Here is a 26,346-nt window from a genome sequence, read left to right as displayed (position 1 = left end):
AGTAAATTAGTCATAGTAAATTTACTAATCAAGGTTGCCCTCAATGACCCGATAGTATGAAATAATATATTTTTACTAAGAACCTGAGAAGAACAAAGTATAATTCCTTCCATTTTTCCAGCTCTTGGTTAACCTTTAGAGTATGATTTAATTGTGAAACTCAAATTTCAATCACATAATTAGTCATATTAACTATCTCTCAGCCACATAATTAATTCTCAATCACAACATCAGTTCTTAGTCACTCAAATACATCCACAAACTAATAGTACAAGTAAGAGATTCATATCAGCACACAAACAATTCGCAATGAGACAAACATCACAATCACAAAAAATAAAATGTGCAAATAATTTGATGCATACTTGTTCTAAGCAAGCCATGAGCTCATGTGTTGGTTTACACCCTGCAACCCAACATTACCCAGGAACAAGTCCCAGATATGGTTTTCCAATTGCAGTAGTTCGTGTATATGCGTCGATGTGGTTAAAATACCACCATTCCGTGACAACAGGCAATCGTCGCAAAGTTTGACTCCAAAATATACGTACAATGAGAAACAGTGATCTTCAATCCGTGGGCGTCCCCGAGATCATTTCATAATCATTCCATAGGTTTCCCTGAGATCCATGATCATTTAGTCTGTGGGTATTCTCCAAATTTAAAGTCTATAGGTTTTTCCGAGATCAATGACCATTCAGTCTGTGGGTACTCCCCAGATTTAAACAATCAATCAGTCCATAGGTTTTTTCAAGATCAACAATCATTCTATCCGTGGGTACTTCCCGCATTTAAAACAAATAATGGTCTGTAGGTTTTTCCAAGACTAATGATCGTTCAGTTCGTGGGTACTCCCCGTATTTAAACATTCAATTAAAACTAAATCCTCTTTTCATTCTTTAAAATCTCCTTTATCTTTCTTCAACATTCTTTTCTTCAAACCTCAACCATCAAACTTTTTCACAATCTTTACTTTAGCAATCGTAACTCAAGCCATTTTCAAGCACTTTAAATCTATCCTTAATACTTTTAAAAGAATACCCACTTTTTAATTTTATAAACAATCGATAACCAACATCAAATAAGTCCTTAAATATTCATTTTCAGTTATCAAGTTTCAAATTCATGAATCAAACATCTAAGGCTCGGTTCAAATAATTCATTTTAGTCAAATTTTTATATTTTTATAAAAATTCGGATATAATCTCTCCTAAAAATAGGACTTAACCACCCTTAACTTTTGATATTTATATTTTAACCCCTAAACTTTTAGTATTTATACTTTTCACCCCAAAATATTTTAATATTTGCACTTTGACTCCAAAATGGATCAAAGAAATGTTCTTGAGTGTTTTTGGTTATATTCAAAGTGTTTTTCATGTTCTTCGTAAATTCGTCAAATTCTTTATTCAATTCTAATAAGTTTTTTAATCATTTTGATAACTGATTTTTACCATAATTCAAAATAAATTTGCAGCCACTAAAGCTCCATGATTTTCACTTGATTTGAATACAAATTCATCATTAATTTGAGGCTAAATCTGGGCTGGAGTTTCATTTTTCCAGTAGCCATAAAATCAAACTCACAAACTTGATTTTCATCTAATTTTCATCAAATTTTTAACAAGAATCACTCATATAAACAATCAATTTCAACCATAACCAAATCATACAATAATCGCACAACTCAAACACAATTAACTAAGATTAATTTTACCAAATTCTACCTTAGTTTGCTTTTCCAAAAACCGGCTGCACTTTCAGGTGTTCCTAGCTCACTTTTCCTCCTAAATTTGACCAAGAACAACTTTAAATCTCATGATGCATACTCAACCGAATTTGCAGCTGCTAGTTAGAGAGGATTTCCTCTCCTTAAACTTGCTAAAAATGAAAGATCCTTGGCTCACAAGTCATGTTAAGCAAGAAATCTATGGAAAAACATCAAGAAAACACAAGTTCAAGCATGGTGTTTATAGCCAAATCAAAGAGAAGAGATGAGTAGCCACCTAACCTGAACTTGAACTATGAAAAGTGACATGGATTTGAAGAGAAAAAAGAGAGGATCACTTTAATCAGTTCGAAATTTTTATTAGAGTTTTGATTAGGAAGAAATCAAGTTTTGAAGATAAAAAAACCATGGGGTTTTCTCTCTTTTATTTTCTTGTTCTTCAAGTTCGGTTGGAGGAGAGATAAGGGCTGCTAGGTGTCACCTTGTGAGTGGAGAAACTGTGGCTAATGGTGATTGGTTGGTAAAAACGTTTGTTACAATTATCTCAGGTGGATAATTACTAAAATTAGATGTATTAGAATACAAGTAGTAAAATATCTATAGGTAAACATCTGAGCTACAAGTATAAATGATACTAATAATATGATAAGCATGAGAATAGAAGGTATACGATTAGACAATAGCATTGCTAAAGTCGTTAGAGAGTGCTGGCATTAACATGCACCAGAAGACTCTGAGCCCAGTTAAACTTATCTCATGTTTTTAACTAAAGCCTAACAAATAATATTATAATATTGCTCAAGAAGCTCTAATATTAATATAATAATAATAATATTGTATTATAATTTCTCTTCTCTTGCGAATCGAGTTTGGCTCGTCAAACTGAGACTGATTACGGAAACCAGAATCTAGAATTTCTAACCAACGCAGCTCAAAAAGTAGGTTTTTCACAACCGTGTCGTGGAGCTTAACTCAGTAGAGGTTCTTGCTTAGTGATGACATAATGATGATGTAGATTGAGGTTCTTAATGATAAGTAGAGGTGCTTGGAAGTGCTTCCTTTACTGAACTTCTGAAATATTTTTGTTCGGCAAAAATTAAGGGTATGTTTGGGATTTACGTTGGGAAGAGAGAAGTCCGTTTGAGTGTCTTGAACGTTCCATTTTTTATGTTTGGCAACTTTGTGAAACTCTGAACTCAGAATTGCTTTCACCTCTAAATGTACATTCATGTGAAGCAAAAAATCCTAGCTTCTGCGTTTACGTTGGGAAAGGTTGATTACGGTTGAGAAATTAGATGAGAAATTCATTTCTTTTTTACCAACTATACCCTTTATTTTCTTCTATAAAAAGGATGCAGGTAACTATATAACTTTCACAGTAATTCTTTGTGTATGTTTTTCGTTCCAATTTTTTTCCCTCAAAATCTTTCAGATTTGTTTCACAGTAATTCTTTGTGTATGTTCTTCGTTCCAATTTTTTTCCCTAAAAATCTTTCAAATTTGTTTCAATCACGCTAAGGTAAATATTTTAAGTTTTTTATTATTTTTAGTACTCTCTTTCATATTTTGATTTTTATGTTTTTTATTGTATTTTTTATTTATATGATAAATATTTTTATATCATTTTTTTAGTGTTCTAATGTTATATTTTTATTGTATTTTTTTATTCATATGACAACTATTATTGATATAAATTCTTACTTTTATTAATTTTTATGATATTTTTATTATTTTTTATTTATATAAATTCTTTTTTATCCTTTATTATATTATATTTATGTTGTGTATAAATTTTTTTATTTTTTATTTGGTTCTATTCATATAAATTTTATTTACTTATTATAATCTTTTTGTTCATATTATATATGTTGTTGGTCGCAATTATTATATACTATGTTTGTATAAAAATCAGTGTTGTCAGAACCGGACCGACCTGGCCGGTTGGACCGAAATATCGGTGAACCGGTGCCATAACCGGTCCGAGTGAGGCATCTAACCGGACAAGGAGTCGAACCAGAAAGACACGTACTGAACCGGCCGGGTTTGATCAGAACCGGTGAACTGGCGAGTTTCATTTAACCCGGACCGGTTCGAAAAAATTTTTTTTCTGCGCTAGAAACGACGTCGTTTCTTTATTAAAAAAAAAACAAAAGCTACTGCTGAAACGCTGTAACCCTAGCCTCCATCCCCTGTTTCCCACTTTTCCTTCCCATTCCCAAACGGTTTGAGAGACCACCATCACCATGCACCATGACTCCATGAGAGTTGAGAGCTGAGAGATAGAGAGGTGCGCCACTCATTCAGCCACCTTGTCGCCCCGTTCAGCTTCAACCAGCGCGGCACTCACCTCACCACCGCATCTAGAGCAGTGTGCCACTCACCACCGCCAAGAAGGCAGAAGCACGTCCACGGTCCATCGTCGCCTACTGCTCGTCGCTCTTCTCTGCTCTTCTCTACTCTTCTTTGCTTGTCGCTCTGGTCGCCCTCTTCTCTGATCGTCGTTCCATCCCTCCAGGTCCAGGGTCCAGCCGTCCAGTCCAGGTAAGTATTTTTAATTTTTAAAATTTTTGAAGTTAATTGATTATTGTAGATTAATTATGTATGTTAGTTTCTGTTTGATTTCTGTTAGAATTTAGATTGTTGGTTGTTCACATATGTTTGATACTTTGATTTCTGTTTGATTTTTGTATGCGGGCAGATGAGAACATGAACAAGACCACATGTTTTTCTATTTGATCTGTCTTGTTTCTTGATATATTTTTTGTTTCTGTTTAGTTTGTTCATTTGTTGATTACTTGATTATCCATTGTTGGTTGCTGTTGTATATTATTCTTAGTAGTTAGTGCCTTAGTGAATTGTTGTGTATTATTCTTGGAGATTAGTCATTTAGTCCTGGATCCTAGTTGATTAGGAATTTAGGATGGCTTCATCAAATACACCATCAGAAACACCAACTTCTCAGGAACAAGGATCAACTCCTGATCCAACAATTGGAACCCAAAAAACTAGTAATAGAGGAAAAACTGATCCTGCATGGGGCCATTGTAAACAAGTTTTGGATAAAGAAAAAACTGCTCTAGTATGTATTTATTGCGAGAAGCTTATTAGGGGTGGAGGAATTAACCAGGTTAAGCATCATTTGGCTGGAAAAATCGGAGATATTGAGGCATGTCGAAAGGTGCCAGCTGTGGTGAGACACCAATTCAATCAAAACATTGAAGATCTTCGAACCAAGAAAAGAAAAACTCAAGAAGAATATGCAGAAAGTTATGGTGCTTGTGATGACGTTGAAAGGGAGTTTGATGAGATTGAACGTAATGAGATGCGACAACAACAAGCATCAAGAATTCTAGCACCTAGCTCTAGAAAGGGAGTTGGAAAATAACTCAAGGGATTACAATCCTTTTTTCCCTCGGCAGCAACACCTGGAGCTCAACTAAGTATTAAAAGTATTCTCCAAAGCAAAGAAATTGTGGAGAAGTGTGATATTGCTATTGCAAGATGGATGATGGATGCCTCTGTGCCATTCAATGCGGTTAATTCAGCTTATTATCAGCCGATGATCGATGCTATTGCAAACATGGGTGCAGGGTATAAAGGGCCAAATTACCAAAGAGTTCGTGGATATTTGTTAAGTAAATTGGTTGAAGATGTAAAGAAGATGATTGAAGGTTATGTGTGATTTGGAAACAAACTGGATGTACTATCATGGCTGATGGATGGACTAATCGTTGTAGGCGTACTTTAATTAATTTCTTGGTTTATTGCCCTAAAGGAACTGTTTTCCTAAAGTCAGTTGATGCTTCTCATATCTCGAAAATTGCTGAGGCTTTGTTTAAGTTGCTTAGGGATGTTGTGTTATTTGTTGGTTCTGAGAATGTTGTACATGTAGTGACAGATAATGCTGTAAATTACGTTGCTGCTGGAAGGTTGTTGGAATCGGAGTTTCCTAGATTGTATTGGTCTCCTTGTGTGACACATTGTATTAATCTGATGTTGCAGGATATTGGAAAGTTTATAGAAGTGACTGAAACTGTGTCACAAGCTCTAATGATTACGAAGTATATCTATAATCACTGCCATCCTTTGTACTTGATGAGACAGTTCACAGGCGGCCGAGAAATACTTCGTCCAGCTCCAACTCGATTCGCCACTAATTTCATTACTTTGCAAAGTATTTTGGCTCAAAAGGATGCATTGAGAGCTATGGTGACATCTATAGAATGGACAAGTTCAGCTTACTCTAAAGAAGCCAAAGCAAAAAAGTTTGTGGATCAAGTCTTAGATTCTAAATTTTGGAATCAATGTACTGATATTGTTAAGCTTACGGAGTCACTTGTTCATGTATTGCGTATTGTGGATAGTGAAGATAGAGCTGCAATTGGTTTTCTTTATCAAGCTATGTATAAGGCTAGGGAAGACATGGTGAAGAAGTTTCAAAAAAGAAAGAGGGTTGTTGAACCTTATTTGAAGATTTTAGATTCACGTTGGGATTTACAATTTAAAAGAAACCTTCATGCTGTTGGTTATTGGTTAAATCCAGCTTTTCGATTTAATTATGCAGAATTTGACAAGCACAAAGAAACAATTTCTGGTCTACTAGATGTGATTGAGAGATATGCTTACGGTGATGCTGATTTGAATACTAAATTGACAAGTGAGAAGAGAATCTTTAAGAATGCTGAAGGAGACTTTGGGAGACAGTCTGCAATACGTGAGCGAAGCACAGTGATGCCTGGTAAATTTTTTATTAAAATTAGTTTTTTATAATTATGATATGTTTAAGATTTGATTTTTATGATTGTGATTATTTTCTTTTTATGTTAAGATCAATGGTAGGAATTTTATGGATGTGGAGCACCAAACCTGCAAAAGTTAGCAATTCGTGTTTTGAGTCAAACTTGTAATTCTTCAGGTTGTGAGCATAACTGGAGCATTTTCGAACACATTCACTCAAAGAAAAGGAATCGGTTAGAGAATCAAAAGCTTAATGATCATGTTTATGTTCATTACAACTTAAGCCTACAACAAAGGTACTTTTTATTATTCTTTCTTGAAGACATTATTTTAAATTTTTAGTCATAAAAAGAATAATCAAGTTAATTGATAATATAAGAACCGAATGAGAAAGCAAAGTTATGATCCAATTTGTCTTGATGCATTTGAGGATCATTCGTAATGGATAATGGAAGATTCACCACCATTTTTAACTCCTGAAGAAGTTGATGCTTTACAGAATGATCTTGCAAATATGTCTCTTCAATCAGCTTTAGATGATTTGGGTATGTTGTTGTTAGGGATGATTTTGTAATGCTTTAACCAAATGTTTTGCCTTATTATTGATTATGATTTGTGAAACATTATTGAAATGCAAGATGAATTGAATCTGGAAGATGATCGAGATGATGGCGAAGCTAATAATACTTCTGTGAAAAATGCAAATCATACTTCTGTGGAAATTGCAAATCAGAATGAAACCAATCAGGATGTAGCTCGAGATTTGTCAGATGAAGAAAGATATCCAGACTTTGAAGTTACTCCTTGGATATAATCCATGAATTGTTATTTTCATTGTGCTAAATTGAGTTGTTCATGTAATAGACTAATAGTACTAAATTTTATGTTTATTTTCGTATTACTACTTATTTTTAGGATTTGAGACTTAATGTTTATTATGATGTTATTGGAGATATGTTTTTTAACTGTTAATTTTTAAGTTTTTAGCTATTTTATACGTTTTACTTATGTGGGACTGGGTTAACTGGTTCAACCAGTGACCCACCGGTTGAACCAGTGACTCAGTGACCCAGTAGCCTGACCGGTTTGATCACCGGTTCGATTCTGACAACTATGATAAAAATATATGTATTAAAATATATTTTGTCAAATTTTATATGTTATTTTAATTTAGTAAGTAAATATTAATTTTATTATAAAATAGTGTTTCTTAATAAGATCTATTCAAATATAAAGTAAAATGATAGAATAATATAAACTATTATTTAAATTGATGTCTCTTTTAGTAATTTTTCATCTAAAAGTGATTTTGAATAATATAATCCAAACATTATTTATTTTACTATAATCCATTTTAATATAAAGATGGCCAAACATAAATTACATTAACACAAACTTACTTTTCATTAAAATCAAATTTATAAAATCAATTTTATACAAACTCCTGTTTACAAACTGAAATCCAAACACTCATTACCTTTGGAGTCACCCAAATAACAAAATCTGGTTATAATATGTACATAACAACTATAAATTATTTTAGTATATTCATTATATGGTTTGCACGAGGTTAAATGAGAAATATTTTAATAATCATTACGAATGAGCAGATAAAAGTGAGTTTTTGTGTATCTGATTTCATTCTGTTCTACAATAGTAAAAAACTGAATTTTAACCTACTTCTAGAGATCCTATTCTATAATGATTAAAATCCAACAAACAAAATTAAATCTTAAAATTTATATAACCATAATTACGTACATAACATAAATTAAACTAAAAATATAAAAATAATATAATATTAAACAATCGAGATAAATACTAAATCTATACTCAAAAAATTCTGACGCTAACAAAATGGTACCTAATAAATGTTTTTGACAAAATGATCTCTAAAAGAAATTAAAATGTGACAAGCGTGCTCCTAAGCTTGCTGGAGTTTATTTTCGATGAGAATGATGCTGAATTGACCACCGTATTTTAGTGATATGACAATCTTGTTAATCTATATACTTAGATGGATTTTTTAATTAGTAAAGCCAAATCCAACCTGGAAAATTACTAATTCATACTAACCTTCACCCTCGCTGGAGGCTGGAGCTCTCGCCAAAATCTTGAACCACTCTCACATCACTTCTCGCTATTTTCGTCACTTCTCGTTGTCTTCGTTCCCCTCTTCCTTTTCTTGTCTCGTCTTACTTTGCTGTTGCAACTGCGTCTCTGTCGATCTGTGACCACCAACCCGTGACGGCATAGGTTCCTCTTTTTTTCAGTCTCTTTGGTTCATTTTTCATGCTTCTTAAAACCTTGAATAATTTGAAAATTAGTTATGAACAATAATCATCAACAATGGAGTTCTAACAGGAATGAAGGTCCTCACAACTCACAATACATTCTTAACCCCAAAACCCTCTTCCTTAAAAAATATCTTCATTTTTTCATACGCATAACACAAATAATAATGTTCAGGAGGATCAAACACAAGAAGCTAAGCATGTGTGACAATGCCATGATCGTTGAGTTCATCCCCTACAATCGTTCTCTTCATCTTATTGCCTCTGAAACCTAGCCTAACTCATTTTCTAACAACCAAGGTGATGACTTTGATTTCGATTTTCTCTCATTATCATCTCCAAAACACATCTCTCTCAACAAATTTCTTTGCCACCAGGTCAGTGCTCTTCTCACATTTTCTCGTTCTTTCTTTCTTTTGTTGGTTGGATTTTCTAAAGGTGGTTTTTGTCAAACAACTAGGGAACAAAATCTGGAGAACGACATGCCCCCTACGAAGAGGCAGAGGAAGAACCTTTACAAAGGGATTAGACAGCGTTTATAGAAAAAATGGGTGGTGAAGATTTGTGATCCCAAACAAGGTATTCGTTTGGCTCGGAACCTTCAACACCACAGAAGAAGCCATGGCCTACAACAGAAATGATACCAATTTGGAAGGAATAAGAGTGCAGAACTGAAAATTAGGGTTACGGAAAAATTAAATTAAATTGGGGAATGAAAATTCCAATTAGGCTTTACTTTTAATTAATTAAAAAAGATAACTCGGTAATTAGGTTTAGATGTTGCCATATCATCAAAATACAGTGACCATCTCAGCATCATTCTCATTGAGAAATGTAACACCCTACCACACAGAGTCTTATGCTTAAGTCATAAAACAGAGGTAGCGAGGTATTATGACATCTAAAATAAAATTTAGTATATATAGTAGTGTGAACAATATTTATAACTAGGAGCCTTTGTAGAGAAAGGGGTAAAACAAAATTGTTAAATTGAAAAGCGCAACACTCCGATCGATAACATAACGAAACAGATAAAGGATAAGCTAACGTGAGTGTATATACGAGAGAGTGCAAAAAATATGGATATCAAAGCTCAAGACCCGACTTTCGAAGGTAATCGGTTCGAGCATAGAAGTATACATACATATATAAAGCAAGGAACCCAAAAGAAACCCAAAGGACAAGCTACAAAACCTGTTTTTCCAAAATAACCTTTAAGAGGAGTCAATATATATATATATATATATATATATATATATATATATATATATATATATATATATATATATAATGGAGATAATAAGTATCTAAGTAAGTACATAAAAACCAAAATAGAGTCCCGAGAGTTAAAGATCTTCGCTAAACCAGAAGTCTCCAGCATGCCTCAGCGAGGAGCCTCACGTCCTGCATCTGAAAATCACAAAATCTGCATGAGTGAGAATAGGAGGTTCTCAGCATGGTAACAGTGCCCAAATATCTAACATGTAATGTCCTGGAAAAGTCGAAGGCAATCCTAAAACTCCCAATTCATAATCTAAGCGTATAAATATAACTAAACCATGAGAAACGAAAATAGGCAACTAACTAAGGATCTTCAGTCTAACTAAAACTCCCCTTTCCGAATCCTTCGAACCTCCCAACCGCCACCAGTAATTTGATATCACAAACACAATTACATATCAAACAAAGAAATTCACAAGTAGGAAGCAAATACAGAAGTTAGACAATTAGCAGTAACTATGCAGTCAATTAGGCATTCCAAACAAATCACATATAATGCATATGATGTATGCCTGTCCTAGTGGCTGATGAGTCTCTTCTGTCGGTTATAAAGCCAACCCGAAAAGTCCTAGTAGCTAACCATTGGACTGTCCCTCTGTCGTGCATCCCCAACTCAAGTTATCCTCAACCTTAATTGTCAATACATATACACAACACCCACAATGGTGTTTATCCACGGGGGCGAGCTCATCAGGAACTCTCATAGTGTTCGGCCACACTTACGACATAGGGTCAGCAGAGTATCGAGTCTCCACCTAGAACACGTGGTGGCTAGCCACTACTTTCACCCAGTGAAACTCGTATCTCAGATAGTGGAAGTGCAACATTCACACTTCATTCAATAAGCATATATGCAATCATACTCAGCCATAATTCAATAATAACTCATCCATTCAACTCATAATACAATCCATAATTAGCCACAATTTATTAACAATTACAGCCCTTCAGCTCATGGCATATACAACACTTCTAGCATCATCCTTCGCATCTCACACAATTATCTTTAATCATCACTCATCATTAATTCTTCTCTTACTTCATCTACAAGTTACCATATTTCGTAACTTATTCTCATCAATAGGCATACTATAAGGATATATGACATAAAGGGTGAGAATGGAGGCTTAAAAGTCTAAAATTTGGCTTTAAAACTCAAAAATCAGTTTTTGGTGAAAACGTGGTCACCCATGCGCATCTTCCCATGCGCACGCATGGAAGGCGGAAAAGTAAAGTGACACGTGAGCATCGCCCATGTGCATGCATGGGAAGCAGAGAGGTAGAGTGACGCGTGCGCGTCAGCCACGCGTACGCGTGAGTGCGTTTTGTGCTCTTCGCACAAAACCAATACAGTACCATCAAACTCTCTGGATTTTCTACTACGCACCTACATCCATACAGGGACGCATATGCGTCGGCCAGGCGCATGCGTGGGGGAGTAAAAATTGTGATGACGCGTGCACGTCGGCCACGCGTGCGCGTGAGAGTACGATTTGCCAAAAATTTTACTTAGTTTAAAAAGTTGAAGAATTACATTTTCAAACCCTAAACTTTCGACGGGCATAACTTTTTCGTTTCAAATTATTTTCCATCCGTTCTTCGAACGGCATAAACATCTCGGATCCAATTTCATTTCTAAATAAGTTTGACAGAAATCGGGAATCCAGAGACCAAGTTGTGCTCTATCAAAGTAGACAAAAAATGACAATTTCATACAAATCCACAAAATTCCATTTTCAAAACAAACCAATTTCAACCCCTTTCAAAACCAACAAAAACTTACCAAAAATCAACTTCAAGCCTCCTCAACTCATATGTTAACATTGTTATTAAATTCACAATCCACCAATCCACCATTTTAACCAATCTCAATCAAATAACTCAATTTCATACAAAATATCATGTCATATATCTTTCCTCATTCTAATTTTCAACAATACCAATTCTGTCAACCATCAATACATACAATCAATATCATCCTCACCATCAATATGGTTTCACCCACAATTCAATCTCAATCAACCATTAAGCACATATCAAAACATGCATGTCTCTGATACATCATACTATCAAAAATCCAAAATCCACTAATTACATACATAACAACACAATTCATCTCAACCAATCAATAACATCAATAGTCTAAATGCTATCTTAGGGTCTCTAGCCTAAGTTTTCACACCACATTACATTTTAGATATAGGAAACCGAAACCATACCTTGGTCGATTCTCCGCTCAACTTGGAACACCTCTAAACCACTTTTTCACAAGCTCTCAAGGCTTCAACACCTCCATTTTTAGCACACAAAAGCCATTTTCCAAGCTTTCCAAGACTTCAGTCAAGCCCCAACATACCCAAACCACAATACCACATTCAAACATACCCACTCAATACCCAAACATCATAAACCAATAAATTTCACTAGGATTGAGAATCTTACCACACTCAAGGATCAAGGAGATAAGATTAAGCCTCTCCTTCAAGCTAGTTGGATTCTATAACATCAAGAGCTCACAAATCTCAACATTTTTCACCCAAAATTTCGAAATTAAGGCTGGAATTTCAGAGAGGAAATCGTGGTTTACCTCAAAAACAAAGTTGTGGACTTTGTAGAGTTCGACGTGGTGAACGTGTGGTCGCAAACGGTACGGCAATCGGAGCTCTGGATCAAAAGTTATGTCAATTTGAATCACAAATGGTGGTTTGTGATTTTTGGAAGAAGGTTCTTCCTCCTTGGCTGCCCATTTGGGATTTAAAAGAGGAGAGAGAGTGCTGTTTAAAGGTTTTAGGTTGAACTTGGTTGGGCCTACTGGTCCGATTTGGACCCGGTTCGGTCAGTTCGGTCCGTTATGTCTAATCTTGAGCCAAATTTTTTAAAATTAGTGTCGAAATTATCGTTTTAATTTTTTCTACTATATTAAACCATAAAAATCTCATTTCTAATTTTCTAGAATATATTTTAATTTACGAGTTAATTATTCGCTAATTATACGGGTTTTACAAGAAATGTTTGGACGAACTTAGGGACACACTTGTCAAATTTTAATTTCTTTTAAGGCCATTTCATTAATAATATCTATTGGGTACTACTTTGTCAACGCTAGAATTTTTCGACTATCGACTTAGTATTTACCTCTTAAACAATATTATTAATCATTTTATTAATTTTTTACATATATTATATATATAACAGGGGGATAAAAATATGTATTTCCTACACTCGATCTTTTCTGACCAGTTGAAGATCCTCCTCATTAAAAAACTTATCTCGTATCAGGTCAGGTAATTATCCAACATGACTAGATAAAAACGAGGTAAATACTCTCATATTCGGATAATGTTGTCACCTTTAATTATATATAGGTTTTAATTATATATGTTATAATGAAATTTCATGTAAATAAATTTTTTGAAAATGGTACTAAATGATTGTCTTTACATTGTTATCGGTTATTTTTTAAACATGAGATAACATGATTTAGTAGGATTTGAACACAAATTCGTGTTACTCTCACAATTCAGAGTATAAGTAATTAAGTAAATTAATAGATATTAAGTATATTGAGTAAGTAAATAAATAGATAAATAAATATTTGTATTAATACTTTTAAATTAACTTATGTGTTTTAATTTAATCTTAAGTTTACAAGGATAAGTTGTTAAACCCTCTACCCTTCTAGTAAGCTTGAGCAGTCACAGCCGCGCTTTATCACTCACCTCCATTCTCTTCTTCTGAAATGAACGCGGCTTCTTAACGATGTTTCAGCTCCAAAGAAGCTTGCTCTTCACTTCCTCAGCCCCTTCCTACTCTCTCACCTCTCCCTCTTCATCTTCTCTCTCCCTTCGCCACTTCATGGTAATCACTAACCATCCCCTTACTTCGTTTTTATTTTATTTCCAATACTTATTATGCAATAACATTTTCATTTTTATTATTTTTGCATCTTCCAGTTGCAATTCAAGGCTCTTCATAATTCCCCGGTTTCTCGCTTTCCTTATTCTCCGATAGGCATTGCAAATAGCAACAGCAATCTCCAATGTCAGAACTGTTTCCTCCGTTTACATTTTCGAGCGGCGGCGAATTGCGTTGCGCCGCACCTTCGTTGCTTCGGTAGCATTGGTAACGGTTCTAGGTGTTCTGTTTCTAGCCGTGAATTCAGGTTCTCGTTGAGTTTGATTAGTGATGGGGTTTTCAGTAAGAGGTTTTCGTCTAAAGTTTCGGATAGTAATTATAATCGTAATAAGAAGAGGTTGAGTTCTAGTGCTGCTGCTGTTGCTGCTGCGTCGAAAGAAGGTTTAGTTGAAGAGAAGAAGGATAAGAAAGAGGGAAAGGCGGCGAAGGCGAAGACGGAGCCCGTTGAGAGTGATAAGCAGGAATCTGAAAAAGTGAGTGCTAAGAAGAAGAAGCAATCAACAAGCAAGAAAAGTAGCAAGAAGTCTGCTGCTAGCAGTTCTCCGAAAGAGGTTGATGCTGTGGAAGGTTCTAAAAAATCTTCCAAAGGGAAGAAGAAATTGAGTACTAGTAAAACGAAGAAGAAGAAGGTTGAGATTAGTAGTAGTAGTAGTATTGAAGAAATGCAAAATGATTCTGCTTCTAACAAGCAAAGCAAGAGCTGTAGTGCGATTGAACAGGTGGAAATGCCGGGGAAATTTACTGATAAGCCGGTGTATCCTGCAAGTGGAAAGTGTGTGGTGGTTGTGGAGTCTGTCACGAAAGCGAAGGTTATTCAGAGATACCTTGGTGATATGTATGAAGTATTGCCGAGCTATGGTCATGTAAGAGACTTGGCTGCTAGGTCTGGATCTGTGCGACCCGATGAAGATTTCAGTATGGTGTGGGAGGTTCCGTCACCTGCCTGGACTCATCTGAAGACCATCAGTGTTGCACTGAGCAGGTAAATTCTTCCATACCTCTTGTTTCCAGCAGCACTGGTTCATACGCCATAAGTGCATAGTTTTGTTTGTGAAAATGTAAATGTATATATATGGTATTACAATTGGGCAGTAGACAGGGCGAAAGGTAGAGAAAGATTCAAGAAGACCATATATGAGGTGGTCAAAGGAAACCCTAATTTAGATATGATCATGTGTTATTGTATTTGAGACTTTTGAGGTAGTGGTTAATGATTATGAAAGACAAATACTTCTACCTATGTAAAATGCATTTATTCTAGATGGCTGTTCAATATGAAGTTATCAGACTTAGAATGATGCACTTGTGTCGTTTTTACTTGTATTGGATTAATTCTGTGCAATGTTGTTTATATGTGAGTGGCTGACAACATGTCTCCTGCGTAATTCATTTGACCTTGTTCCTCAGAGCAGAAAACCTTATTCTTGCATCAGATCCTGATCGCGAGGGAGAGGCTATCGCTTGGCACATCATAGAGATGTTGCAACAACAAGGTGCTCTGCACGATAATCTTTCTTTAGCGAGGGTTGTCTTTCATGAAATAACTGAACAATCTATAAAAGCAGCAATGCAAGCACCAAGAAAGGTGGATGTGAATTTAGTGCATGCATATCTTGCACGGCGAGCCCTTGATTATTTGATTGGGTTTAACATCTCTCCATTACTATGGAGGAAGTTACCAGGATGCCAATCAGCAGGAAGAGTTCAATCTGCAGCGCTTTCCATTATATGTGATAGAGAGATGGAAATTGATGAATTTAAACCGAGGGAGTATTGGAGTGTGGCGGCCCAATTAAAGAAGAAAGAGTCAGGATCAAACAAGGATCTTATCTTTCCTGCTCATTTGACCCATTTTGATTCGGCAAGGTTGAATCAATTTTCAATTGCTTCTGATAAAGAGGCAAAAGATATTGAAAACAAAATAATCAAGGCAGATTTTAAGATTGCTAACTTGAAAAGGAGCAAATTTCGAAGAAATCCTCCGACACCGTATATAACATCCACACTTCAGCAAGATGCTGCAAACAAATTGAATTTCGCAGCAAGTTACACCATGAAGGTACAAGTATCCACTCGGCATAATTATGGCTGTAATGACTAAGAAATTTTTTATTTTTTGTTTTTTAATTTTCTTCCTTGTGCATTTAATACTTCATTCCTAACTTTGAATTTTTCTAGAATTACCTCTATCATTAATTTGTTTTGTCTTATGAATGCAGCTTGCTCAAAAACTATATGAGGGAGTTGAGTTGTCTGATGGTAATGCAGTTGGTTTGATAACATACATCAGAACTGATGGACTTCATGTATGTATCACTCTGGTTGCATGACTATAGTCAAATGCTTCGAGCTGCTCTATATGCTTTAGATATATATCAAATTATCAATATATCATAGTCCAAAAGACCAAAACATCTAAAGCTTCTGCCATGGTGATATATTCCCCCCATTAATGTTGTACAATTCTTTGTTTACTTAGGGTCAGTTTGAATAAACAACTTAATTAAGCTTCCAAAAGAGCTTAAAACATAAGCTCTTTTGGATATGTCCATAAGTAACTTTTTTTAACTTTTAACTTATGAAAAGTTATAGCATTAATGTTTGGTGCAATTTCAAAACCAAATTGTAACTTTCTAAAAAGCTATTTAAGTGCTTATGGAGAAGTTAAAAAAATGACTTCTCTTATAATAAAAACTTTTTTATCACTATTTTAAAATAAGCACTTTTAGGACTAAAAAACCAAACACAAAATAACTTATTTATAAGCTACTTTTAATATAAGTATTTATTGTTTAAGCTCTTTTTTCAAAAGGAGCTTAATTAAGCTGTTTGGATAAACTAGGCCATAACTTATAAATAAGTTATTTTGTGTTTGGTTTTTTAGTCACAAAAGTATTTATTTTAAAAGAAGAGTGATAAAAAGCTTTGTATTATAGGAAAAGTAATTTTTTTTAACTTCTCTATAAGCACTTTAAATGACTTTTTAGAAAGTCACAAGTGAGTTTTCTATAACTTTTCATAAGTTAAAAGTTAAAAAAAAGTCACTTATGAACCTATTCAAATTGGCCCTTAGTTCTAGAAGTTGATTGTTAAGAGAAGATGGGCATGTTGGTCTGCATGAGTGTTTATGTTGGCACACGGTAAAATTTTCCTATAAAAGTCTACAGTGAACCCTTTGGCTTTTTAAAAGAATTTGCAAATCACTGTGCTTCTGGTTAAATAACGCCATAAATCTTGGATTTTTAAATGTGATCACTAATCTGTCCTTGTGTTTCCTAAATTAGATCACAATTTTGTTTTTAGTTATAGTTTGGCATATGTGGATGACAATTCAAAGTATCTTTGTCTGTTATATAATTTTGTCCAGATCAGATGATCATTTCCTTATTTGATGTTTCACTTTGAACTTTCTTCCTTAGATTTCTGATGAAGCTGTTGCCAATATACGGTCGCTAATTGTTGAGAGGTGATATCGACATATCCATACATTTATTCTTGCTTTCAATTTCATTACTTTAGATTTTATTACCACTTCAATAGGAAGTAGAAAATAGCAATTTCACTCCTGCTAATAGTTAACATATTTATTGCATAAAAGGTCAGTTCACATGCAGGATTGATTGTATTCTAATAAACTTTAGTTCCCTCATAGTCTGGCTTTCTAACACGTTAAAATTTATATCTTTCTTTATATGGAAGGCATTTATGGGAACATCTGCTTAATAAACTATGTTTAATGCCACATTATATTTTTTGTATTTGAATGCGCACTTATGATTGCCTTTATGTACTTGACTAGAATTTACTTGATGCAGGTATGGACAAGATTTTGTCCCACAAAGTGCACCAAGGTTTTTAAAAAAGGTGAAAAATGCACAAGAGGCTCATGAAGCCATTAGACCCACTGACATTCACAAGTTGCCATGTAATATGATGCATTTTTTCATAAATAATTACTTTAATGGTGAATGGAACTGAGGGTGATAGCTAACAATAAACTTTTGGATGGCTTGTCAGCAATGCTTGTTGGGGTACTAGATGAAGATTCCTTGAAGCTATACACACTTATCTGGTCACGGACAGTTTCATGTCAGATGACACAAGCTATCTTTGAGCAGGTTCAACTACTGAATTCGTTTCATCGTTGGCCTTATAGTACACATTAAACATCTTTCCCTTTCTAGTTTATGCTGGGCTAATTGTCTGTTGGAGATTAAGTAGAATTTGAATTGCTGCTACCTTTTTGTTGTATACTATTAATTGTGGCACCTTGCCAGTGTCTTCTATATTGTATATACATGTTGGTAGCAACCACAATTGAACTAGATTGGTCGATTTCCAGTCTAGCTTCATTGGCTGCTTTGATAATATCTGAGGTGCTTTCTGGTAAATTTTGTGTGTGTGTTCTAGAGAAAGGTCATTACCATTATTCTTTGAAAATTATAGTTTCCCGTATATAAAGTTAATCTGCTTAAGCCAGATGTTATTTTTAATCAGATATGTTACCTAACATCTTTTCAATTCCAGATACAACTTGATATTGGAAATGCAGATGAGTCTATTATGTTACGATCTTCCAGCTCACGAGTTGACTTTCCTGGATACCGGGCAGTTTTTACGGTATGGTTTTTTCCAGCATGTTGGTGGCACTGAGAATTGATTCTACTTAGCTTTTTCTTGGTTTTATAATCTTTTATATATCATTATTGTGCTTTCAAATAACAATGAATTATTTTTTTATCATTGATATTTTCTCTCAAATAAGTCACCCAGTAGTATTGTTTTAAGGTTCCAGTTAGTTATATAAAATTGTGAAAATCTTTTTGTTAGTTTACGAATTTGAGGCTCTTCCATACTAGTGAGTTGCTAGAGTGTTTCTATATGGTTTAAAGAGAATGTTTGCTGGCAATAATCTTGTTTTAACTTTGAATAAGATCTAGATATAAATTTCAAGAATAAATTTTCAAAGTTCACTATATGTTCGACAGAAATTTTTTGATGTTGAACCCCATAAATTGGAGGTAGAATTTCTTTTGAAAGAATTTTTTGATATTGAACCCCAAAAGATTTTCTGTCTTATATATATATCATTAAGAGAAGAATAATACAATATAGAGGATAGGACTTCCTGTATACAAAAGCAAAACAAATAAAAGACTTGTCCATGAAGCATAGTTTTCGAATCTCTCCCATAATGCTTACTTGTCAGAAAAAAATTGTCAATGAAAGAGTGTGCATTGCGCTCCGACCAAGTAATCCAAATAGTGACATATACTGCACAGTGCCACAAAGATATTCCCACTTTCCTGCCTCCAAACCCAGCAAACCTAGTCAATAAGAACTGATCTAAGGTTGCAGGACAAAAAAGGCATAATTATATGCATATGTTGTTTTATATGTGCACCAAATGATAAGAGTTTATTCTTTGCTTGTGAATCAGATGGAAATTACATCTACCATTCTAAATATTACTTGTAAGAAGATAATATAAGAATAATGAGAATTTGACAGGAGTTGCCTAATAATTGTCGCATACTAATTTTCCTAAATTACATCCAATCATATATGCGACAATAAGTGTAGATATCTAAAATAAATCTGTACAAAATTACAAAATATACAAGGAAATAACATATGGTATCACAACAATATTTAATGAAGCTTGCAATTGCATTTGACCTTTGCTGTATCCTTGTGAGTGGTGTGGAGCATCTATTTGCTATTCAGGCCCGGAAATGATTTTATTTCACTATTACTTTTCATCTGTGATGTAGAATGTTCACATATACTTTTATATGTCTAGGACAGTAGACTGGATGTGTTTCTCAACTTATGGATAGCCTTTTATCCCTTGTAGGACATTGATACTGAAGCTGTTCAAGATAAAGAGAGTGATGGAGCCAATCGTGATCAAGTTTTTGAGGTTCTAAATACCTTGAAGGTAATATTTCTTGAAATTTGATATTTTCTTTGTGGTGCATGGCTACTTCTAAATAGCTGCCATACTTGTATTGCTGTAGCAACCATACTCATTATAAATACTCGTTAGTCTTTGATTATAAGTACTTCAAATGCCCTTATAAGACATCAAATCTGTAACTAAACTATTTGATTTGCTGTTAAATGAATCATGCTATTACTTTATTCCTTCTTATCTGGAGTTCCTTTATATATTTTTACTTGAGCATTATAAAAATTTCATTTGTTTAATGATTTGGCTACCTTATTGTTTATAATTTTATAATCTATATATTTATATAAAAGATACCCCCATGTTTTCATATTAGAGCTTTTACAAAAAATTGCTCTTCATTGACATTCATTTTGCAGCCAGGGGACCCACTACATCTTGTTCAAACAGAGCTCAATCAGCATCATACACAGCCACCACCACGTTACACTGAAGCATCATTGGTAAGTCATCATGTTTCTTTAATTAGGACTAAACGAAAATGTTTATTTGTACAGTATTTGAATAGTTCTGCTGTTAGGGTTTAGAATTGTAGATTTTTTTTTTCAAAAGAAAAAGAACACACAACCTTTGTGTGCTGAGACCAATTTGAAACACTTAGTAATTTTTCAATTTATTCCTTTGCAAAATGATATTGTCAAGCTTCTCTGTTTGTTTCCCCCTTTTTGGATATTCTCTTATGGTATTTCATATTATAGGTTAGGAAGCTTGAAGAGCTTGGTATTGGCAGACCTTCGACATATGCAACAACATTGAAAGTTTTACAGGTATGTGACATTCAGTAGAGTGAATTGCAATAAGCCATAACTATAGGATATTTATCTTTTATCGCAATTATCCTAACAATTTGAATTACAACTTGTGATTTAGTCAATCAATTTTTGGGTTGTTCAAGATATTTATTATGCTCAATTTTTACTCCAACATAGTAAAAATTCTTTTATTTCCTCTACCTGCATGTATTTGTTCAATTTTAATATCACTTTTAGTGGATTCTGAGTCCTCAAGTGTCTCTTGCCTCAGGATAGAAACTACGTGACAGTAAAAAGCCGTGTGCTGTATCCTGAATTTCGTGGCCGCATGGTAAGTTTTGGAATTTAAGCTTTGAATTTATTATTGGTCACAGATGAAATTGCTAATAGTAGCTACATTGTTGGTGCCATTCAAATACTATGACGAAAATGAAGATTTTAAACTAATTTAATATTGTAATTGTAATTTTGTCACAGTATTAGGCTGAATTTTAATTCTAGTGAATTATTCCCAAGTTTAATCATCAGATTTCTGGTTCCCATCATATGTGTTATCCTGAGGTCTACTTTTACCTGTTAGGATCCATTCACATCCAAAACGTGCTTTTGTCATTTGTATCAACCACGTGTTAATTAGTTGATTATCAAGAATATCTTGATCAACCATAGAAGATATTATAAATTATGGTGGTTGTTAAAAGCTAAATGTAGATTTCAAAACAAAGTATATCACTATATCTCAAAATAGAACATGGAGTGGACCAAAAAATATATCAAAACGCTGAATTCTGCATCCTATGCGTATCTGAATGACTTCAAAGAATGTCATTATCCTCATCTTTATTCTAATTGAAGATATTTTATTAATTAGTCATTTCTTTTCAATGCCTGAACATATCTTCTGCTATTGTGACAGACAACAGGATAAATTAACCTTTTCAGTTTCAAATTTTCTATGAACTTAATTCATGTTACCTATTATCTTTTTGTTCTGTATAAGCATAACACGAGATGTGATATATTAGTGTGCATGTATGCTTCTGTGATGTTAGGTTTCAGCATTTTTATCCCATCACTTTTCAGAAGTCACAGAGTACAGTTTCACTGCTGATATGGAAACAGAGGTATTGTATATTTTCAAGTTTATTTTCTTCTCTAGAAATTATGAACTTGTATGCTCGTGCTATTTGCCATGTGTTAACCTCCTATTTCATATTTATTTAGTCAATCTCTCATTCTGAATTCAGCTTGATAATGTTTCTGCTGGATTAACTGAATGGAAAGGCCTCCTTAGAGATTATTGGACACGGTTTAAATTGTACTGTGAGCGTACTTCTAGTGTTCATATTCACCAGGTATGAATTTGTTCTAATCTCTGCTCAAAACTTGATATTTGGAGATCTGAAGCTCTGATTTTCCTCATATTCTCTACTGACAAAGTTTTCGGCGCACTGTGTAATTTGTATTATACCATTACTACATGTCTAGTTTGTGACTGTGATGGCCTAGAAATAAAATGCTTGACCTGCTGTGTTATTTAAGTTTATCAACTATTGAAATGTTTTTTATACGTGCAGGTTGAGAAGATGTTGGAAAAGAAATTTGGGGACTATTTATTTTCCGCCCTCCCAGATCAGACCCGTGTTTGTCCAAGGTAAGTTTGAGAAAAATAAATAAATAAATAAATAAAAATATCCCTTGTTCATTATATTCATCTTATGCTGCCAGATTCACTTGTCAGATATTGTCTTGATATCTTTTTATCTGAACTTGTTTCAGTTGTATGGAAGGCACATTAATTTTTAAAGTAAGCAGATTTGGTTCTGGCTACTTTATAGGTTGTGATCAACATCCAAGATGCAAGTGAGTATTTTATTGAAAATTTATTTCTAAAAGTTTTATTTTCCAATATTTAACTGATTTTACTACATATTTAGTTATCATACACATTTTATGCTACTTTATAGATTTGAAGGAATGATGAGTAATAATAGTATGTTTTTCTCAATGTGAGCATATTATATGGTTTCATTCCAATTTTTTATTCTTGTTATATATTTAAAATAAATCATGAAGCAAAAGATTGTGGCACCCAAATAAATAAATGGCTGAAGGTTTTCTACTTAATGACTGCCTGACACCCTTCGATATGGAAATGACCCTACCCTTCAACTTGGAAAAGTTAAAAGATTTTTTATTATTACTACTACTAGTGCTATTTATTTAGTTATCTTTAATATTGGAGCAGATATTTGAACTTCTACCTGTGTTCATTTGAGCTTCTATTTTGATTGCCCATTATCTCAATGTTGCTTCTATTAATATTTTTGGGTTATTCAAATAAAGTATACATTTGGGTATACCTCCAACAAATCTGTATGATTTTTGGATACAATTTTAATTTTATATACAGTAGTCTAGGGCCTATTTGGCTGGAAAAAACATTTTCTGTTTTCATTTTCATTGATTTTGGTTTTGGGATTTCGTAGAGAACACAATAAAATCCAGTTATTTGTTTTCATTATGTATTTTCAAATTTTTCTTTTACAAAATTCTAAAAGTAAAAAACATTGAAAATGAACAAAAAATGTTTTCACAAACCAAATAAACCCCTTGTTTCTCACTGAGCTCATGGTTTCTAAACCAGATTGTGAGAATGTTAGTATTGTTATATCCATACAAATTTGGATTTGCCTTTTGTGATATTATGTTCCCCGAAATTTGAAGAAATCATGAGTGGTTATTGCAATTGCTGAAAACAGGTACTTTTTTTTGTGTGCTTTGAAAACAGGTACATTGCTAAAACACTATATGGTGCAGAGGAGGAGGAGGAAGATTCACCTCATTTAAACACTCGTATAGAAGAACCAAAAGTCCTGGGTGTTAATAGTGTTTCAAATGAAAAGGTATGCTTAAGATCCGATCTTGAGTCAATGTTCTATGGGATGATTCAATTTTTGTACCGAATGCTAACGGTTGTGTATTATTGGCTCTACTTTCCCTTAGGTTCTCTTGAAAAGTGGTCCTTACGGATTTTATGTTCAGCTTGGGGAAGACAGGAAGGGGTACATACCTAAAAGAGCATCCGTCTCTCATGTATGTCCTGTTTACATTTCAACTCTTTGAGCATTTTTTTAAAAACATATATTTATTTTTCTGGATGTTGTATTAAGTTTTTTAATTGCTTATATGTGACTAAAAGACTTCTCTACTTACTATATTTCTTGCAATCTAAGTTGGAAGCTCAGAGAGTATGTAATATGTAATGTTCTAATGACAATGTGAAAAGTTCATGTTACTTGACTTAATCAAGGATGAAATTTCTGAGAATTGTGGTGACTATATGTAGCTGGTTTAAGAAAATAATGTTAGTTAAAATGTTTTGTAGTACTTCTTCTGGTTATAGCGGGGAAGTGTAGGAGGTATGGTGTTAAGGTTTTAGGGTTTGATTTGATATGATCATTGAGATATGATGTTGATGGTAAACTGTGGAGAAGATAATAAGGCAGTGTAAGTGCAATAGAATCATAGAATTATAATGATGATAAGTACAGAAAAAAAAATCTGGCTTTATGTTTTCCCTTTCACATTTTGAATGTGGCTGTTAAATGAATTTTCTTTGCATGCATAAATTTAAAAGGAAGATATTCACAGATTTTGGGTTGTTTCAGATCAAAGATGTGAAATCCATCACCCTTGAAGATGCACTTGAGTTGCTACAGTACCCATTGACATTGGTAAGCTTCTCGGTTCAATTTGAGCTCTCCTATTTGTATTGCTCTTGCATATCAAATTTAGGGTTTTTCTTTTTTTTTTTTTTTTCAGAAGCATAGTCTATGTTTATTCAATTATTCTGACATGTACTTTTGACACATTGAACATACATTTTTTCTCCCATTAGTATAAAATTTGACTTTGATTTTCACACAGCACATTAAATTCACAAATCTATCTCTTTCCTTGTATCTGGATGTGCTTAATCTCTCAAGTAATTAATGTTCGCTTCTGGTTAGGGCAACCATCCCAAGGACGGACAGCCTGTAATACTAAAGCTCGCAAGGGTTGGGTTTGCCGTTAGACATCGACACACAATTGCTTCTGTTCCTAAGGTATGGTTATACTTTCAGCCTCTTCTCTCTTTATTTTCTTTTTCGGTAGGTTTTGTTTTGTTTCATTTCCGTCTTCGGCTCTTTGCAACAATTGATGGAGAATTTAAAACTTAAATCAGTTAGCATCCTTTAGGACTTGACAGACTAGAAACTATTTCTTATTCTTGAAGTATCATGTAAGATGTGTTCCTTTCTATAAGTTGTTTTTAATATATTTTTTCCCCAAAATGATCAATATATAAATTAATGTTGGTTCTCTGTTTTTAACTTGTAGTGAAGTTGGTACTATCCTTTACCATTAATTTCTCATTTGCAAGATCTGCATATTGTCATCTTACCTATGATGTTCTTTAATTTGAGTGTTTTTTTCTTTTTACTTTTTTCTTCTATTCTCATTTTCCTTCCTTTTTCTAATTGATATTCAGAATATGAAGCCAAGTGAAGTCACCTTTGAAAAAGCTCTTGAGCTCTTATCAGGCAAAGATGTTAGAAAATGTGGTAGACCTAAAGGTAAACCTAAAAGAGTTGATGAAATTGAAGCACTTGAAGCTTTCTAAAGTTTTGACCATAATAATATACATAGCAAGGAGCACAGAGTACTTGTGATTAATTACATCAATATCTGCCAGTAAGTACTAGCAGGGTCCAAACATTTTTCCTATCAAGGGTTTGCAATTCTAACACAAGCTTTGGAAGATTTTTTTAGGGATCGCCAAGTGTAGATTAGTCATTGGACTAGTGAATTTTGTTTTTGTATAATGTTTAGGCCAATCTTATTTATTTATTTTTGAAATATAGAAATATAATTGTTTAATGTACCAAACATATTTTTGTTAAACCCTTAAGGCTGAGATTTTGGTAAGCATAAGGGTTTATAGCTTTATAAAAATATTCTCTTGGTTGGCTTTTGTATAAAGCTGATGACTGATGAGAGGACTCATACAATAAACTCAGTAAAGCATATCAATGGTTTTGCATTTATTTAATTTAGTTTCCACATGCTTATAATTCGTATAAATTAAACTAAACGCATTGAGTAGTAGCAATGTTGGAGTTACAATTTTTCAAGGATCAGATCTGGCTTCATTTTTTTTCCATCTTTATCAAGAGCATAATACAGCAGGGTGGTAATTTTATTGTGCTAGAATTTACCAGTTGTGGTGAATTGAAATAGTTGTAAAAATATTTTTAAATTTGTCATAATGTGTTATAGAAATGGATCCAAGTTAAAATTCATATTTTGTGAGAATTTTGCAAAATAATTCGTCAAATATATGTATAATCACAAAAATAGAAAATATGTTAAATAAGTTAAATACATTCATACAAAAATTTCTCTAGAAGCATTATTTTAAATATAAAAAATATTTTTGTTACATCACACGGATATATATATTAGTATTTATTTACATTCGTTTTTTGAGTGACTATTTACATGATCAATGTAAAATAGATTTATATTTTAATAATATAAGATTACATAATTGAATGAATATATAAAACTACCTTACTTATAATTCTATAAGATTAAAATATATTTGAGATTGTTGTTGGGAGA

General features: G+C 33.5%; 2 protein-coding genes across 2 annotated transcripts; both read left to right on the top strand.

The window, feature by feature from the left end:
* Positions 1–5,437: 5,437 nt before the first annotated feature.
* LOC112717841 (uncharacterized) lies at positions 5,438–7,280 on the top strand. The gene is made up of 3 exons (XM_025769772.1): positions 5,438–6,467; positions 6,922–7,011; positions 7,105–7,280. Exons 1-3 carry the CDS (start codon positions 5,438–5,440, stop codon positions 7,278–7,280), a joined length of 1,296 nt encoding a protein of 431 aa, XP_025625557.1.
* A 6,402-nt stretch (positions 7,281–13,682) lies between these two features.
* Positions 13,683–25,774, top strand: LOC112716175 (uncharacterized). Its single transcript, XM_025768037.2, has 21 exons — positions 13,683–13,899; positions 13,995–14,938; positions 15,364–16,015; positions 16,176–16,262; positions 17,376–17,422; positions 17,772–17,881; positions 17,974–18,074; positions 18,484–18,576; positions 19,814–19,897; positions 20,287–20,370; positions 20,626–20,694; positions 20,951–21,010; positions 21,732–21,803; positions 21,927–22,034; positions 22,257–22,333; positions 22,459–22,542; positions 23,471–23,585; positions 23,686–23,775; positions 24,351–24,416; positions 24,693–24,788; positions 25,214–25,774. Exons 1-21 carry the CDS (start codon positions 13,801–13,803, stop codon positions 25,343–25,345), a joined length of 3,270 nt encoding a protein of 1,089 aa, XP_025623822.1. The 5' UTR covers positions 13,683–13,800; the 3' UTR covers positions 25,346–25,774.
* The last annotated feature ends 572 nt before the right edge of the window (positions 25,775–26,346 follow it).

Source organism: Arachis hypogaea, chromosome 10 (genome assembly GCF_003086295.3).
Source record: "Arachis hypogaea cultivar Tifrunner chromosome 10, arahy.Tifrunner.gnm2.J5K5, whole genome shotgun sequence".
NCBI lineage: Eukaryota > Viridiplantae > Streptophyta > Magnoliopsida > Fabales > Fabaceae > Arachis > Arachis hypogaea.
This window is presented reverse-complemented; position numbering and strand designations above follow the sequence as displayed.

What these genes read in the sequence shown, in the direction of transcription:
- LOC112716175 (XM_025768037.2), top strand. Translation starts at nt 13,801, where the DNA reads ATGTTTCAGCTCCAAAGAAGCTTGCTCTTCACTTCCTCAGCCCCTTCC. An exon ending in ATCAGTGTTGCACTGAGCAG is followed by an intron (nt 14,939 to 15,363) that starts GTAAATTCTTCC and finishes CTTGTTCCTCAG; the next exon opens with AGCAGAAAACCTTATTCTTG. An exon ending in ATAGTGTTTCAAATGAAAAG is followed by an intron (nt 23,586 to 23,685) that starts GTATGCTTAAGA and finishes ACTTTCCCTTAG; the next exon opens with GTTCTCTTGAAAAGTGGTCC.
- LOC112717841 (XM_025769772.1), top strand. Translation starts at nt 5,438, where the DNA reads ATGGCTGATGGATGGACTAATCGTTGTAGGCGTACTTTAATTAATTTC. An exon ending in GCGAAGCACAGTGATGCCTG is followed by an intron (nt 6,468 to 6,921) that starts GTAAATTTTTTA and finishes GGATAATGGAAG; the next exon opens with ATTCACCACCATTTTTAACT. An exon ending in ATCAGCTTTAGATGATTTGG is followed by an intron (nt 7,012 to 7,104) that starts GTATGTTGTTGT and finishes TTGAAATGCAAG; the next exon opens with ATGAATTGAATCTGGAAGAT.